Below are 19,049 nucleotides of genomic sequence, written 5' to 3'. Positions count from 1 at the left end.
GATATGTTTTCAGCTGAGTCGTTTCTAGGGTTTGGGTGGAAGATAACCAGAGGTGAAAGCAAATGGATGAGCACACATGGATAAAATGTCCTGGTTCTTTTCTTTCTCTTCACAGGCGGCTTGGCCTCAGTTATTTACACAGACACCCTCCAGACCATCATCATGCTGATAGGTTCTTTTATTCTCATGGGGTTTGGTAAGTTAGAACAGCGTGAGTGGTGCCCTGGGACCAGAAATCATGGGACTTGTGTCTGCTCCGTTTGCTCTTTACTGCTGCCTCCCAGTTCTATCTGGTCACATTTTCCAATCATTTACCTGATTCACATCAGTGAAATGCCTGCCTGACTTCTTTTTTGCTGTACTATCTCAGCATAAGGAAATGAGGGAGAAGAACTTTACTTCCTTTAAAAAATTATTGCTCAGATAAGTTATCTGTTTAATTTTAACATCTTTGTGTTCATAATGAACAAAATGAGTATCATTTCATTGATAATTTTTCAAAAATATTGGTACATTGGATTCAATGCACAGAAACCCTTCACTTACATAGAATCTTCATAAAATGAAGGATTAAATATTAGGAAAACTTTAGATAACTAAATATTAACTTCATTATGACTGTTTCTGATGGAAATTATTAAAGTACATTACTTACTCTATTGTTAGAATACACAAACACAGATTTGATTTTCCTTTATGATTCTTGCTTATTAGTATCATCAGTCAGTTCATTCTCTTGAGTAAGTTGTACCAGCAAGCAGTATTGATGAATCTAATTTACAGTTTGTTGATTTTTGTTTTCTTTTATTGTGGCATTTGTTCATCTTTGCATAGGAAATCCATGCACACAGTAAAAAGGATATAGGGTGAAAATAGATGTCTTTTCATCCCTCCCATGTCTTGCAGCCACCATGTTCCACCCACTCAAGCTGCACCGTATACAACAATTCTGAATATGCATGACCTAGATCACAGAGCTTGAAGATACATGAGGCAAAAACTGATAGAACTGCAAAGACAACAAATTCACGATGATAGTTGGTGATTTTGACACAATATGGATGCCATTAGCCACATATGGCTATTTAAATTTAAATTAATTCAAATTAAAAATTCAGTTTCTCATTTGCCTAAACATATTTCAAGTGCTATCAATATATGGCTAGTGGTTGCCATATTGGACAGGACGGATATAGAACAATTCCATCATTGCGGAAAGTTCTATTGCACAGTGCTGCTCCAGAGGCAACTCCTAGTACCAACTCCTTGTGAACTTTCTGTTTAGTTAGCCAGAACTTCTGTGCTATTCTTCTTCATGGTTCTTTGGTTTCTGGCCTCAGTGATGCATTCTCTGGCATCAGCCTCTCTAAATGCCACTTCTCCCATCCTTAGGAAAGGACTCTCATCTCCTAGGTCCCCATGTATTTTTGTCACAAATCATATTCCCCTTATCAGAACAATTTCCTTTTATCATCTGTATCCTCCACTAGATTGAGTTCCTGCTTTGCATATTCATTTTGCACATAATACCAGCACCATGTTTGGCACATACAAACATGAGGGTGTTCAATAAATTAATGTCAACTTCAACTCTACAAATACATGATGCTCTGATGATTTTGCATCATTTGAACTTATACTAAGTGGCCCCATGTGCCTGGGTTCATCTTTCTAGGGTTTCCACCCATTATGGCTCTTTTCTATGCCTGACTAGCCTTTCCAGACCCCCAGTGGGCTGATTCTCACCATTTCCCCTCACCACACATATTATTCTGTCCTCAGTTTCTGCTTCTCATCTTCCCATTTTTTTTATTGTAACTTAAGTAGAATACAGTATTGCACCAGACAACCACACTGTGCATAAAGTCATACTAGCCAGGCTCTGTGTCAAGAAGAGAAGTCATTTCTTCTTGGCCCTTTGAGAGGAGCTGGGGTTTCCTGATGGCTAATTCTGTTAGGATCACTCTGTTGGCCCTTGTCCAGGTTTATGTCCGCTCTAGATGGTTGATATTGATGGTCAGACATCAATATCAGTCTGTTGGATAACAGTCTTATTTTTACCATATGGCTAGACACTAAATCAAAATTTTCAAGAGCACTATAAGAAAAAAAGCTAAAGGGTGATATGCTTTATGTGCTTTGTGAAAGTAAATCTGATATCATAGCCAATGCCATTGGAAGTACTGGAAAGACATGGATCCTGGGAGAAGGACCCTGAGGGTTTGACCAGGCTGATTGGAGGTGCTTGGGTACCTCCACCACAAAGGAATAATTATGAACACCGGGTGTTTTAGATGTCTGCAAAACATTTCATTTTATCCACTGGCTTTTCAGCATTTGCCGAAGTTGGAGGATACCAGAGTTTTGCAGAGAAGTACATGAATGCCGTCCCGTCCGCAGTCGAGGGGGACAACCTGACAATCAGTCCCACGTGCTATACTCCTAAAGCAGACTCCTTCCACATTTTCCGAGATGCTGTCACTGGGGATATTCCATGGCCAGGAACCGTACTTGGAATGAACCTCGTAGCTGCGTGGTACTGGTGTTCAGATCAGGTGAAGTGTGTTTGTGGCATGTGGCTATGCTTATCCTGTTCTTTTTCTTCTCATAGAAAAGCATATATACACATATACACACGTATCATTTAAAAAGTCAAATACTTCTACAAGACTTGTTATGAAAAACAGCTGTCTGCTTTCTGGCTCTCCACCTTATTTCACTTTCAGCTCTTTCAGTTAACTATTTTGGTGTGTATTTCTATTCTCTAAATCCTTCTACTCAAAATGTGGTCTGTGAACCATCAGCATGGATATCACTTGGAGCTCATTAGAAATAAACACTATCAGATTCTACCCCGACCCAATGAATCACAATTTGCTTATAGATTTGATCCCCAGGTGATCCAAACAAATACTTGTATTCTCCCTTTTGGGTTTTCCAGATTTAGGATTTTCCTATTGGCTTTCCACAATGAGAAATGAGGGTTTAGCTCTTTCAACTTTCCACCCTCAATTCTACAGAAGCACATCTCCTGCTTCCTATCCTCCCAATAGATCTAATTTACAATTTTGATGAGATCGGCTTTTTTTTTTTTTTTTGAGGAAGATTCGCCCTGAGCTAACGTCTGTGCTCATCTTCCTCTGTTTTATATGTGGGATGCCTGCCACAGCATAGCTTAATAAGCAGTGTGTAGGTCCACGCCTGGGATCCAAACCAGCAACCCCCGGGCCACTGAAGCGGACCACACAAACAACTGCTATACCACCGGCCAGCCCTGAGATCAGGTTTTGATGCTACCATTTTTGTGACTACATAAATGTGATTCACAACTAAGCCACATGATATTCTTTGATTGATTTTTCTTTAGCTTTTTCTTTTCTCTCAAATTAATAATTCTTAATTTTTTTGCTTTAAATTTTCTTTGTAATTATTACTCATCAAATGCCAAACCCTCTGCAAATTGCCTATGTCTCTTCTCAATACTTGCAAATACATCAAGTATTCTACCAACTCTTTTCCTCATTTCTTCTCAGAACCTTTGGCCTCTCACAATATGTCAGGTTGCCCTGTATGCTTGGTGCCCACCCTCATCCAGGACCCCCTTCATTACCATATTTGGGATTCCCTTTGCCTCATTCTTGGGTTATATCTCTTATTTCCAGTATCCCACAGCACCTTCTTTCTTGGTTTACTCCTTCTTTCAGGACAATTGAATTTTCCAGGAAGTTCTTAAGAAGATAGAAGATAAATTTATTGCAAATTTGCATGTTTGAAAATGGCTTCGCTCCAACTTTTCCTAAACTGATCCTTTGGCTATGTACACATTTCTAGGTTGGAAATAATTTTCCCAAAGCCATAGATTCATTGTCTTCTGACTTCCACTATTAATGTTGAGAAACCTGAAGTTATTCTTAATTCTTTGGATGTGACCTGTCTTTCCTCTCTAGAAGCTTGTCTTTCTTTTGTCCTCAGTGTTCTGAAATTTCACCACAATGTACAACTGTGTGTGGATCTATTTTTGTCCATTGTTATGAGCCTCTGTGAACCTGTTTAATCCAATGATGGATGTCTTGAACGATTTGAGGGGCTACTTTCTTTGATTTCTTCCATTTTTTTTTCCTTTGGGGACCTGCTATTTTGAATTGATGGTCTTCCTCAGCTGGTTCTCTAGTGTTTTTATCTTTTCTTCTCATCTTCCATCTCTTGGTCTTTTGTTCCACCTTCTGGGAGCCTTCCTTGACTTTATCCTTCAGTTTTTCTGCCTTTGTAGTTATAACTTCCAAGATCTTTTTTTTTCTGGATCTTCCTTTATATAGTGTTTGAGTTTGTTTTTGTTTTGTTTTATGATGTTTTTTTCTCCCTAAATAGTTTCCATCAACCCAAACTTATAATTTCAAAATTTAAACCCATCTTGACTCAATGGTCACTTATGATGTTAATGTGGGATCCAGTTTTCCTCTTCTCTGCATAATAAATTGATTTTTTCAACATATCTACCAAAGAATGCATCCTTTCATCATTGATTTGTGGAACTATCTTTATTATTTATAGTTTGCCTTTGACTACCTGACTTGCCTTGTGTAAGTGGCCCCACATTAACCCTTAGATCTGATGGCAGAACCTGCTTGTCTGCTGACAGAACTCCCCTCCTCACCTGTGATTTGTATTGTCCCTCCAACTGTCTGCTTCTATCCCTCTGTCTAAAAATGTCACCTGCTCCCCCAGCACTGAATGACACTGCTGCTATCCCTCATAGATTTGTCCCTCCAAAGAGAATTAAGCAGAAAAAGCCATCCCTATTTTCTGACAGTCTTTCAGAAGAAAAATATTAGGAAGCTATAGCATTATGGGTAGAAATCCTGCTTTGCTAGAAAATTCTTAGTCAAGAAATTGCACAACTTAATAGAAATTATGAAATTGTATGCATTCATTTTCCCAGGACCATCATAGTTGATTCATAGCTCAATGAGGTCCTCAGAATATTCTGAAGAAATCTAGAGATGAATGTGTCAGGGTTCAATTTTGATGGTTGCCTGACTATGGTGTTTCCATGGCAGTGGGCCTGATTTCCCAGGGGTCAATTGCCCCACAACAATAGAGAGATACTGATGAGTATGTGGCTTATTCAGTGCCTACAATATTAAAAATGTAACTTAAACACACAACTTGTGGCAAAGATCAGTAGTGACAGCTTTGTACCTGGAGGAGCACATGGCCGTTGCTGCAATGCAGCCTGGGAGCTGTAAACATATTTTAACAGTAGTGATGAGTATTGACTTCTATGTACCAAGAATCTTACAAACATTAAACTTGATATTCAGAATATCCTACAAGGGATAACCCTATATAGAGATGAGAAAACTGAGACTTACAGAAGTCAAATACTCACGTGAGAGGAGCGGGGACTTGAGTCCTGATTTTATCCTGAAGCCCATTATTTCCCACTAGCCGTGACCCCATTTCTTATTGTAACCTTAATCCCTGAAAAGAGGCACTCCCCTTCTTTGAAGTCATCCTCTGGTTGTTTCACGACTGTGTTGTGTTTTCTCGGCAGGTTATTGTACAGCGCTGCCTATCAGGCAAGAACATGTCTCACGTGAAGGCCTCCTGCATCATGTGTGGTTACCTGAAGCTGCTGCCCATGTTCCTCATGGTGATGCCAGGGATGATCAGCCGCATTCTGTACACAGGCAAGTCCTGAATCCACTGATAAACCCTCTTTTCTTTTTATGCTTGAATTCTGAGAAGTGATTTTAAGATGTAGTAAAACTTTGATAAACTAGAGAACATATGGAAGTAAAAACAGAATTCCAGGTGGAGAGAACAGCTTGTGCAAGGGGTCAGAAACAGGAAAATTTGGAATATTTGACACTCTGTTCCTTTATCTCTTTTATACTATGTGCCTGTCACCTTGTAGGCATTTGAGTCTGTGAGTCCTATTTTCATGAGTGGCTTAGATTTAAGCAAGTCTAGACAATAATTCAGAAGGGCACTGGAGGGTGAGGTAGAACTTTTAGAAAATATGAGTTAGGTGAGGTGGTGGTTGTTTGGTGACCTCTCTGACTGAGAAGGTCTTTGAGATGCGCTGTCACTTCTTGGTCCCTATGAGACCGTTGAAGAATTGCACCAACCTCACTGCTTTGGAACTGAGTTGTTTGGGGCAATTGAATTTCTGAGTCAGCTGAAAGTAACTACTAACGTTGAAAATCTTCCAAAAATACCAACTTTCTTCCTTTCTTTCTTTATTATGATGAATGAAGGAAATATAACCAAATATTTTCCTTCATTGGCTAATGGTGGCCTCTGGTTTTTATTGGGGCAATCCATCAGATAACACTGAATCTACTTCATGTTTTCTCAACTAAGAATCAGTTTAATTGGCTGAAATCTTGTTAAGATGAACATCAAGTGACCAACCTCACTTCTTATTGCAACATTGTAGTATTGTTGATAGCAGTAAAGAATGTATAGATATCCAACAATAGGGAATGACTAAAGAAATTATTGTTTACCCTCTTTATGGAAAATTGCACACAGGAGACTGAAGATTCTCAAAACCTGGGAAAATGCTGAAGTTATTATGTTAAATGTAAAAATAACACTACAAAATATTATCTTAATAGTTACCACAGTTATGCAAAAAAAGACATTTCCCTGTAGAAAAGGATTAGAAAGGAATGAAAAAAACTACAGGAAGCTAATGTGCTAATGTGTTAGTATTCTGGGTGATTTTTTTTTATCAGTTTTTTCTGTCTGTTCTCATAATCTTATTTAAGCAAAATAATCACCAAAGTATTGTGCAACTGCCACAATGAAGTGAGACATCATCTCACAGGGGCAATCACCCCAGTGACCATCACAAGTGACATCTCTTCTTAGATGTAGGTGGAAAACACTGGGCTACATGTGACTGGACACAGAACTGACTTGCTGGGTAGGGGTGATATTTTATCTCTGGAGTTCTGTGCTCCTGGGAAGATTTATGCTTGTGCAGCTTTTCTGGAAGATGGAATCAGCTCCCTCGGTTTGCCCCAGTGCTCTAGCTGGACCACGTCCCAAGGAAGAACCCTGCCCCTTAGGTCAGTGCAAGAGGGATCACAGGTGTGAGACACTTATGAAGTCATATTCTGAGAAAAGAGGGAGCAGATTCATGATATGGAGTTCAAAACCGAATCTCCAATTTCCAGGCAAACGTCTTTCCTTCCATCCATGACCTTACAACTTGTTTCTTTGTCCAATGGTTGTGTATTTTACCTGTTGGGCCCCACTCACTGAACCTACTTATCTGAATCCCTCCTCAGACAGGGTAGCCTGTGTTGTACCTTCTGAATGTGTCAAACACTGTGGCGTTGAAGTCGGCTGCACTAACTATGCCTACCCAATACTGGTGATGGAACTGATGCCTAACGGTAAGAAAATGTCCATGCTCAGATGAGTGGATAGAGAAAATAATAGTGGAATATTATTCAGCCTTAAAAAATAAGGAAATTCTGTCATTTGTGATAAAATAGATAAACTTGGAGGACATTATGCTAAGTGAAATAAGCCAGATACAGAATGACAAACACTGCATGATGTTACTTATATGTGGAATCTAAAGAACTTGAACTCATAGAAGCAGAGAGTAGAACGGTGGTTGCCAGGGGTTGGGAGTAGGGGAAATGGGGAGATGTTGGTCAACGGGTACAAACTTTCAGTTATAAGATGAATAAGTTCCGGAGACCTAATGTACAGCATGGAGACTATAGTTAATAATAATATCCTGTATATTGAAATTTGCTAAGAGAGTAGACCTCAAGTATTCTCACCACAAAACAAGAAAACAGTAACTATGTGAGGTGATGAATATGTTAATTAGCTTGATTTGGGTAATCATTTCACAGTATATATATATATCAAAACATCACACTGTATACTTTAAATATATATAATTTTTAATTGCCATTCATATCTCAATAAAACTGGAAAAAAAGTTCATGCTAGGACTGCTTCAGAGGCCTGATCTATACATGGGCCATGAGGAAGGGATATGGTGTAATCCTTAATAATTCTTACTTCTATTAATTCAATTGTATTCATCAGATATTTCTTGAGAACCTTCCATAAGCTAGCAGCCCTGTACTGGGCCTGGGGAATACAGAGATGAGCCAGATATAATTTCTATTAGAAGAATCCTCCTGTAGGTTCAAGACTGCCTTCCAGGCCAATCGAGAACATTCAAATGATCTATTTGTCAATAGAAGAATTGCATAGCCATAGACTTACAGATTCAGAGGACTAGAGGTTAACTATTTATCCCACTTTCCTTAGACCAGTGATACCCAAACAATAGACCTCAATCTATTTAATTTACAACTATTTATTGACTGTCTACTATGTGCCAGACACTGCTCTGTTGCTCAGAAAACATCGGTGAAGTAGGCACAAAATCCCCTATCCCTTGGAACTCACATTCTAGTTTCATGAGATAGAAAATAAACCACATAGATACTTAATAAGTAAATGAGACAAGACATTAGATGGTGATGTTTGCTGTGGTGAACAGAAAGAGAGCCGAGTTTAGGGCTCAGGAGTGACCAGGTGATCTTGTACCTTAGGTCCATCAAAGGTTAGCTAACACTGCTAAGACCTTTCTCCTCCCTGACCCACATGAACTTTGTCAGAAGGAAGGGAGCACGACCGACAAGTGATATCACCCATCCCCCCCATTCGACACTTTGTCCTAGGAGGTTTAAGGGCATTACTAATGGGAAGAGGGAACTGGAGGATGAAGTGGCCATGAGGTCTCAATACCCTCAGCTCTGCCCACCAAAGACCTCTTCAGCAGTACCACCTACTAGGCTTCTTCCTCTCCAGTTCTCTAAGTCTTCAGGAAACCAAAGAAAGGTGAGAAGGCACAGTTTCCTTTCTATCAATATTAGGTTCCAGCAGATGATCTCTAAATTCCTATTTAGAACTAAAATTCTATGCTAGATTATTCTTAAATTAATCTCAAATCGAATATGCAGGAAATGCCATACGATGATGTGTGTTAATAGGCACATCAGTTGGTAAATGTTCCAGGTAACACTTTTATCTTTGAACCACTCTCTGGTTTGACCTAGCCCTTGTAGATCCTGGCGTCAAATTTCTAACCACTTCTTGTACCCTCTTCCGGCCCCAGGACTGCGAGGCCTGATGCTGTCAGCGATGTTAGCCTCTCTCATAAGCTCTCTGACCTCCATCTTCAACAGCGCCAGCACCCTCTTCACCATGGACCTCTACACCAAGATGCGGAAGCAGGCATCGGAGAGAGAGCTCCTTATAGCTGGAAGGTGAGAGACCTGGTTTCTGTGTAGAATTTCTCCGGAAAAGTACAGCTATAGAAGTGACCTAGAGCCTCTTCATCTTTGGCTTTAGTGAAACTAATCATCAAGTTCTAGAGTGGAGGAAGGAACATTGGAGGACGTTTAATCCAACTTAGTCTCTTTCCACATGCAAAACTTGGGGCGATACCTTTAAATGAAATAGTTGCTTTTTCGGGCTTTTGAATGATTGTCTCCTGTTTTTCCCTCTCCTCACATGCTCTCCCAAACACATCTTCATGAAACTCCATCAGTGTTTTTCATTACTTATAAACTTCCCACCTACTCTGATAGGTTAATGCATTGTCTCTAGAAGTTTCTGTGTATAGCACAGGAAGGAAGCAACAGATTAATCCATCCACAGGCTATTACAGAGGAGTTTATCAACTACATTCATTAAGAAATGGGGTGTCAAGAGAAACTGACAACTTATTTAAAAGGTTGTGCCTTGTTGAAGATAGTAACAATTGCTTTAGTAAATTAACCACTTGGGGGGAAAATTCCAAGGGCTTACTTGGTCCAGATCTTGACTCTGGACAATGCTATTGGAGAGGTAAAAAAATCTGTGTTTCTGTAGTGGAGATAGTGTTGGACTAGAATTCAGAAGGCCCAAGACACAGTAGTCCACTAGTGGGTACATGATCTTGGGCATGAGTCCCCTTTGTCCCAGTGATAACCTAATGAGTTTTTTCTCTCCCTTTCATTAAATGTCTACTATCTCCCAGAATACAAATATGAAAAAAAGACATATATGTGAAAAATAATTTCCTGCCTCATGCTATTTATGCCTTCATGGGGAAAATAGACAGTTAATAAATATATTCTATATCAGATGACAAAAAGTACCAGGAAGAAAATTAAAGGAGGATTAAAGGATGGGGGCTACTTAAGACAGGTGCTCAGGGAGTCCTCTCTGAGGAGGTGGCACTTCAGCAGAGCCCTGAGGGAAGTACGGGAGCGAGCCCCTGGCTCTGTGGGGATGAAGAGGAAGTGCTGCATTCCTCCTGCAGTCACATGCGTGGCGTGTTTGAAGACAACAAGAGGTGGGGCCGGTACCTGAGGAGCAAGTGGGAGATGATAAGAAACATGGTCAGAAAGATAGCTGGAGGTTAAATCATTTAGGGCCATTTAAGCCGTAACAAGACTTTGGATTTTATTCCACACGTGAAAGAAAAGAATTGAAGATAAGAGAGCAAGTAAGGTACTTTCCAGTGACCTGCTTTCCAATGATGATAACAACAAGGAGAGTGGATGTTATTTCTTGAATCTTTACTGTGTCCTAGGTATTGTGCTAAGACTTTCCACAGCTTATCACATTTAGTTATTGCAAGATTGCAGAGGTTTTGTAAGGCTTAAATGAGATACTTGTTCCTCAGTCTCCTGCCCAAATGCTTGTCCCCCTCTTTTTCCAACCCTCACCTCTCTGTTTCAGATGAACACAGAGAAGCAATGACCTTTTACAGACAGCCCAATAAATTATGTTTGTTTATTCACACCAGAAGTACAGAATATTGTGGAGTTTATATAAGTGAATCAGCCATGCTCCCTGGACTCCAGGAAACTCTAATAGGTTTTTACCACCTACCAATATTTTAACTAATTCTTTCTACCTGCCAAAGTATTCAAGTAGCAAAATGCACAAATTAGCATTTCTGGTCAATTCACTCAACATTCTGGGATAGAGGATATTTTCATTCTAATCTATGCAAACTGACAGTTTCTCTCAAGCCAGGAAAAAAGATCAAAATAAGAGTCTGCTTTCTTTGTCATACAAATAATTACTTATTAAAAGAAATAGTGTGATGTTTTTTCTAACTGATATATTGCATAAATTGCACTAGAGAATTATTAATCAATTGCTGACATTTGAACTGTTTTTATGAGTGGATATTTCATCCTGTAGTTGAAGCTATTATGACTAATTATAGACAAGAAATTGCTTGCTTGGAATTTTACTGACAGATCATCATCAAGTATGGCATGGCTTCGTGTGTGGTCAAAGAGCTTGATTTTATTTGGAAAATCAATGAATGGCCACAAGAATGGATTCAAGAACTAAAGCACAATGGAAGTACTAATACTTCTTTTGTTTAACATTTATTTTGTTTTCTTCCCAGGCTATTTATGATTCTATTAACTGTCGTCAGCATTGTGTGGGTCCCATTAGTAGAGGTAGCTCAAAATGGACAACTGGTCCATTACATAGAGTCAATTTCCAGCTACGTTGGACCTCCAATTGCAGCTGTCTTCCTGCTTGCCATCTTTTGTAAAAGAGTGAATGAACAAGTAAGTGAAATTGGGAAACTTTTTCCCTGCTGGAATGAGAAAAAAACTATTTCTATCACTGGTAAAATGCACTCTTTTTACCTTATTTATACAACTCCAAGTCCATCTCAATTTCACTTGTGGTCAGCCACAATTCCCGATTCTCACTAAAGTGTGTAAATACATAGTATACACTTAGTATAGTATACTTACATAGTATACTACAGTCTTTATATTTCTTACAAAATGTTATATACATACATGGCATGGTGCTGAGGAACACATGTTTTGAAGTAAGGCTGCCAAGGTCCAATCCTGGCTCTACCACTTAATAGCATTGTGATCTTAAGCAAAGCATTTCACTCTGTAAAATGAAGATAGTCACAATGCCAACCTTATATGATTGCGGTGAGAATTAAAAGAGAAAATATGTGAAGTGCTTAGGAGAAAACCTACCATTAGTAAGGCTTCAAAATGTGTTAATTTCTATTATGATATATATAATTGATTGACTATTATGGACCATGTACATTTAATCCCTTAATTGTTCCCAGGTGTTAGCCTTATTATTACAATTTCCAGATGAGGAACAGATGCAGAGAGGTTAACATCTATGTGTCTTCCACATGCTACTTAATATTAGTAAATTGGATCTTCAAATTCAGATTCAGGTCATCCCCCATCCAGAGGTCATACTCTTAATCTCTCTGCAATACCATTTCCCTTAAACATAACAGCTCAATTGGGTGAACAGGGGACACATGTTTCCACTGCCACCAACTTCTCAGAGAGGGTAAATGCTTTTAATTGTCAAAAGCTTAATAAATTACAATTATCTAACATTAACTCTGCGAATTGTGTAACATAAGTCATAGTTCTGCTTATTCTACAACATAACGTTTTTAAATCTATATATAAAATATGAGTCAAGGTAAACTTAGGCTTAGGTCAGAGTAGACAGTAGTGTCCTGGAGTTGGAGAATCAACAACACAATGATATTTCAGGACCATAGAAAGCAATATCCCACTAGCAAATCCACGTGTTTGCAACTTTTCCCTGCTTTGGTGACCTTGTGCTCAAGGTCAGCCATTTTTTGGTTCTTAGTAGAGAAAAGGAAGTAGGATGATCATCATGACCTATTTGAATGAGCTTCTCTTGTTTTGTAAATACTCTGATTTTGTTCTTGTTTCTTTTGCAGGGAGCCTTCTGGGGTCTAATGGTTGGACTTGTGCTCGGCCTCATTCGTATGATTGCAGAATTTGTCTACGGAACAGGGAGTTGTTTGGCTGCCAGTGGCTGTCCGGACATCATCTGTGGAGTGCACTACCTATACTTTGCCATGATTCTCTTCTTTGTTACCACGCTGGTCGCCCTGGGAATTTCCCTGTTAACAAAACCCATTCCTGATGTACACGTGAGTAATTGGTAATATATGATACTTGAGATTATCATCCAGTCATTCAACTAAGCGATTTGCACCTAGAATGTGCAGAGAACCAGTGAATTAAGAAATATTTGATTAGGAAATGGGCTTCATCCTCAAAAAACTGCACAATGCATTTCAGAGGTAAATCTACACCTTTGTTATAGGGTACCAGGAAGAGAGTAATTAGAATTGCCTAAGACTGGGAGAGACTTCACAGTGGAGCTATTATTTGGGCTGAAACTGTTTGGGGAAGAGTAGAATTTCACTTACAGCACAAACACTGACACAGACACAAAAAAAATCAGCACATGATACCAGAGGGCAGGAAGAAGAAAAATAGAACAACGAGATGCATTTTTTGCTTTTCAAATTGGCAAAAGGGTTTAATATGAATATGTTCAATGCTGCTGAGCATGTTGAGAAATGCCCACTCTCCTGAGCTGCTGGTGAGGGTGTGAATTTTATAATTTGGAGGAGGGCAGTCGGGCAGTATTTATCATTTTTAAAATTCTCATACCCTATGAATCAACAATCCATTTCTAGGAGCTTATTACATAGAAATACTTGTACAAGTAGGAAAAATATATGTATAAAGATTTTCTCTGCAAGAGATTTCTAATAGAAAAAAGTGGAAACAAGCCAAATTTCCATCGCTAGTGGAATAAGTACACAATAATGCTGCCTTGAATATTACACAGCTATTCGAGAACCTGAGGAGCCCAATTTGCTTTTTCAAATGTCCATGATATGGTTAAGTGGGAAAAATCACTTGCAAAATTAAATAGTGTTGTATAATATCACTTTTTTAAAATAAAATACATTTAAGTATGTACATGTTTGTCTAAGCAAAGAAAGAAAGTCTTAAAGTATATATACCAGAAACGTTCAATAAGAGGTATCTCTAGGACAGGCAGTATAGAGGACCAGCAAATATTAGTCATTTCTTAAATTTAAATATTGCTTCTATACTGATATTGGTTGAATTTATGACTAACATGTATAACTTATTTATTTTGCATTTATCACTCATAATCTTTGAAGCAATGCTTATTTGCACATATCCTTGAGGAGCGGCAAATAGATAACATGTGGATGGGAAAAGCTGAAGCACCGAGTGGTTCAAATTACTTTACCGAAGACAAGTCACCAGAATTCATAACTAAATATTTATGCTGAATATTGAGAGTTGAATGAAAGAACACTGGAAGACATATCACAGTTCTCAAAGAAATATATATCAACGTTAAACTCTTTCATGCCAATAGAAATAACCGTAATTTATTATTAATTTTTAGCAAAAGAATTTGTTTGAAGGACCAGTGAGACCATTTAGCTAGTTTATGTTTATGTTTTATTAATATACTGTGACGTTTGATTTTTCAAATAGACTGATAAAAACCAATAGCCATTTCAGAGAAAGCCATGAATAGTGTTGTGGACCTAATCTAACAGTGCAGTAAAGAAAAATCTCAGGAAGATAGGCCTTTGGCAAAACTACAAAGTGCCTGGTCCAAGTTAGAACAGAAATTCAAGGAGCTCCAATAAGAGATTTTTAATAAAAGAAATGGATTTACTATAAAAAAAAATGCTATAATTAAGAATGTTATGCAGGGGCCGGCCCCATGGCTGAGTGGTTAAGTTCATGCGTTCCGCTTCAGCGGCCCAGGGTTTCACCGGTTCAGATCCTGGGCGCGGACATGGCACCACTCATCAAGCCACGCTGAGGCAGCGTCCCACATGCCACAACTGGAAGGACAACTATGTACTGGGGGGGCTTTGGAGAGAAAAAGGAAAAATAAAAAAATCTTAAAAAAAAAAAGAATGTTGTGCAGCTACAATTAGGAATCTTGTTATGTCACCATCAAATAAGAAAGCCAATTACAAATTCTAGTAAATGTAAACAAGAAGATTCTTCTCTGGGCTAAATATGAGGCCAGTTAAAATGAAGCATGGCTTTTATCGTATGATGGATTGTAATTTTAAAAGCCCATTTGACATTTCGAACAATTTCGTTAGAATGATCTAGAGCTGGTATTTATTTGTTGTGTCCAATCACATGTCTTGGATCTATGGCACACAAAAAAATCACATAATAGCATAAATGCTACTTAATTTCAAATTTTAAATCAACATACAAACTAAGCATGGAAATCTTAATTATATTTACAGAAAACAATTAAAATTCTATAAAGCTTAACAGTTTTAAAATAATGGGTGAGTTGACAGAGTTTGGAGGCAGTGACGTGTAAGGGTACAAATGCTGTCAGAACTCAATAGTACATAGATACTACCTAAACATGATGAATCCAGAAACGGAGCTTAAGAAGATACTTGAAAAGTTATAAAAGTAACCACTAGGTAAACTGTAAGTAATAATGATCTAGCAAATAGCAATTGAATGATAAGGACAATGAGGGAAGCTGGGGTATGGTGTAAGTTAGACAAATCTTCAACTATTAAGAAATTATAAATCCAGAAGTAGGAGTTTTAAACGTATTATTTAAGACTTTTCAATATCTACCAGAAGAATTAAAAACAGAAATAATTAAAAACGATTGGTGTGTTCAGGTGAGTGGGTGTGGCAGGGGAACTTTTGACTGTGATGTATATTCTTCTGGGCTGTTGATTGTTTTGCGATGTACGGTAAACAAATACACCACTGTAGTGTGGTAAACATTTCCCCATCACTAACAGACTTGTCTGTGGTCTCTGGGCAGCTGCATCGCCTGTGCTGGGCTCTTCGGAACAGTACAGAGGAACGAATTGATTTAGATGCAGGGGAGAAAAGATACGAAGAATCTGATGATGGTGATGATGAAGGTACTATCTGGTCTACGTTTGGTTTTCATGCAGAAACTCTGTACCTGCATTGGTTTAGGGTTTGTTTGGGTTTTTTTTTAATACCACTAAATTCAGTTTCTAAAAAAGCTGTTAGATTTATGGCAAACTGAAACTTTAAAATCTTACTTTCCCAACAACCAAGACAATCTGTTACACATGAAAGCTGCCCATTCATCTACCTGTCCATCAGTCTGTCTGTCCATCCATCATCCATCCACAGGTCTGTGTGCCAGCTCTGAGGTGCAAATCAATTCTAGTCTCTCCTGTTCCCAGTTACGTACTAAATGTTCAACAAATTGATCTTGATTGATTAAGCATCTTCACACCTTCTTCTCCAGACTTATTTCTCACTATTCCCTCCAATACACCCTTCATTCCAGCCAGGCAGACTTCTTCACTCTTCCCCCATATATACAAAGCCGCCTAGAATGGTTCTACCTCCTCTCCAAGAGAAAAAAATGCCTGTTCTTTAAAACTAGCTTCTAAGCTCATTTCATTCATGAAAATTTCTCCAGCATCCATCCCCATGGCTCTTTATTTACCTGATGTTTTTAAAACCACTGACAAAATTTAACACTTCAGTGTATGTTGTCTTGAACTGTATGCTAATTGTTTGGTTTGGTTTGGGTTCTTCAAATTGAAGGAAGGATCAAGCCTTCTACTTCTTTTAGGTTTTTCCATCAGTGTTCCTGGGTAAGACTGGCCTATAATTTTCCTTTTTGGTACTTAGTCTTTGTCTGGTTTTGGTATTAAGACCATAGCGTTCTCATAGAATGAATTGGAAAGTAGCTGTTTTTCCATTTTATGGAAATATTTCAATAAGATTGGAATGATATCTCCATTAAAGTTTTGATATTTTGTGAGTAATACCATTAGAGCCTAGTGAATCTGTGTGTTTATGTGTCTGTGTGTGTGTGTGTGTATGTGTGTGTAAGTGGCGGAGAGAGACAAAGAGAAACAGAGAAGGTCTCTGATTAAATTTATATGATGGCTATTGAATGAATTAGAGTTCCTATTTCTTCACTAATCAGTTTTGGAAAATTATATATTTCTAGGATTGTGTCCATTTAGTACACATTTTAAATACATTGACATAAAATTATTAATAATATCTTATTGTCTCTTCCGTCTCTACTGCCTCTGTAGTTCTGTCTTCATTTTAATTAGTAATATAATTTTTTGTGATTTCTCTTTTTTCTTAATAAATCTTACAAAAGAGTTGTCTATTTTACTTTTCTCAAAGAATCAACTTTTGGCTTTGTTATTTCTCTCTATTATCATCCTTCTTTCTATTTCATTACTTTCTGTTCTCATTTGTACACCCTCCCATTTATGCTATTTGGGTTTGTTTTGTTGTTAGTTTTTGTAACTTAAGTTGGGTATTACTTCATTAATTTTCAGCCTCTCTTCTTTTCTAACATAAATAACTGACACTATATATTTCCCTCAAAGATGTTGCATCTCACAACTAAGTTGTAGAATTTTCATTACCATTTATTTCTAAGCTTAGTATTACCTTCATTATGGTTTTCATAGACATAGTTTAGAAGTATTATATTTAGAAGTACATATACTATGAAGTTTAGAAGTGTGTTTTAAGTTTTCTGATGCTGCAACAAATAGCCTTGTAATTAAGTCTTTTGAGGTGGTTTTTTTTAAGTGAGGAAGATTGGCCCTGAGCTAACATCTGTTGCCAATCTTCCTCTTTTTGCTGGAGGAGGATTGTCACTGAGCTAACATCTGTGCCAATCTTCCTCTATTTTGTATGCGGGATGCAGCCACAGCGTGGCTTGATGACCAATATGTAGGTCCATGCCTGGGATCCAAACCCACAAGCTCCGGGCCGCCAAAGCAGAGCACGTGAACTTAACCACTATGTGACCAGGCCAGCCCCAAGTCTTTTATATTTTTGCCAGGATACCGTTGGGATAGAGTTTAAGAAGTTTTATTTTGGGGTTAAAGGGTTAATGCCTACATAATATCCTCTCCATGGGAATTGAATCATGCTTTTCTAGCAACAATGTGTGAGAGTGTCTGTTTCCACACAGACTCACTAATATAATATATTGTGAGACTTTTGAGTTTTTTATCACTGATAGGTGAGTAGTGGTATTTCAGTGTAGTTTTAAATTAATTTAAATTTCTCTTTTTTAGTAAGCTTAAGAACCATCTGTCTTATCAATTTCCCTAGTATGTTTTCATGGGGTGGTTGGTGTCTTAGAAACCCGTTATATAGTAAGGATATTAAACCCTTTGTGATGTAAGATGAAAATGTTTTTCCCCAATTTTTCATTTGTTTTTCCTTTGTTTATTGGACTTCATGCCATGCAAAAATTTTCCATTGTTATACAATCAAATCTATCTATATTTTCTCAAGGATTCCGCTAACAGAAGTGGTTGTAGTCTTTCTCGCAGTCGTCTGTACTACATTAACAGGGGTTTTATTTCCCATGTTTTGTGATCATTCGTTTATCTTTCTTTGTTTCAGATAATCCTGAGGAAACTCGTGGATGTCTCAGGAAGTCTTATGACGTATTCTGTGGTTGGGAGAAGCAAGGTCCCAAGCTGAGCAAAGAAGAGAAAGAAGCCCAGAGGAAGAAGCTGACAGACACGTCCGAGAAGCCCTTGTGGAGGAGTGTCGTGAATGTCAACGCCATCCTCCTCCTGGCAGTGCTAGTCTTTGCCTACGGCTATTTTGCCTGAACTCTATCTGAGCCACTAGAATGTCTACTAAGCAAAGGATACTGTTATTGACTTTTCACTTTCATAGTTTATTGTATTGCAAAAGGGAGAGAAGCAGTTGGTAATTTTATCTAATGGGGGACTATACAGTTGATTTTTAGCTTTTGTTGTTCTTTTGTGTCAATAAAAAAAGAAAAAGAGTTGATAATTTAGAAAGCCAGTGAGTTGATATATGTGTGTATAAACTAGGAGCTCGGGTCTAAATTCTTTTTTTTAAAATATAGCTCACCAAGCGGGTTATCCTACCTTATATGCCTCTCCCAACTCTGCCTCACACAGCAATCGCCTCATCTGCAAAGCAGTGACCTCCTCCTGTTTTTTTCTTACTAATCTCAGAGATTTGGAAAATACAACTATTTTCTAATAGTTGAGGGGAAGTGAGCTAAAATGCCTGTTGTAAATGCTTTTACAAATCTTTACTGGAAATTAT

The 19,049-nt window shown here is 38.1% G+C and overlaps 1 protein-coding gene across 1 annotated transcript in view; it reads left to right on the top strand.

The window, feature by feature from the left end:
• Positions 1-18,580, top strand: part of SLC5A4 (solute carrier family 5 member 4) — a 33,588-nt gene extending 15,008 nt beyond the window's left edge. The window contains exons 7-15 of the mRNA XM_046640846.1: positions 116-196; positions 2,335-2,555; positions 5,555-5,690; positions 7,302-7,409; positions 9,164-9,314; positions 11,462-11,630; positions 12,809-13,024; positions 15,754-15,856; positions 18,366-18,580. Of these exons, the coding sequence (XP_046496802.1) occupies positions 116-196; positions 2,335-2,555; positions 5,555-5,690; positions 7,302-7,409; positions 9,164-9,314; positions 11,462-11,630; positions 12,809-13,024; positions 15,754-15,856; positions 18,366-18,580 (1,400 nt within the window). The remainder of the gene's footprint in view (positions 1-115; positions 197-2,334; positions 2,556-5,554; positions 5,691-7,301; positions 7,410-9,163; positions 9,315-11,461; positions 11,631-12,808; positions 13,025-15,753; positions 15,857-18,365) is intronic.
• The last annotated feature ends 469 nt before the right edge of the window (positions 18,581-19,049 follow it).

This window comes from Equus quagga, chromosome 15 (genome assembly GCF_021613505.1).
Source record: "Equus quagga isolate Etosha38 chromosome 15, UCLA_HA_Equagga_1.0, whole genome shotgun sequence".
NCBI classification, from domain to species: Eukaryota; Metazoa; Chordata; class Mammalia; order Perissodactyla; family Equidae; genus Equus; species Equus quagga.
This window is presented reverse-complemented; position numbering and strand designations above follow the sequence as displayed.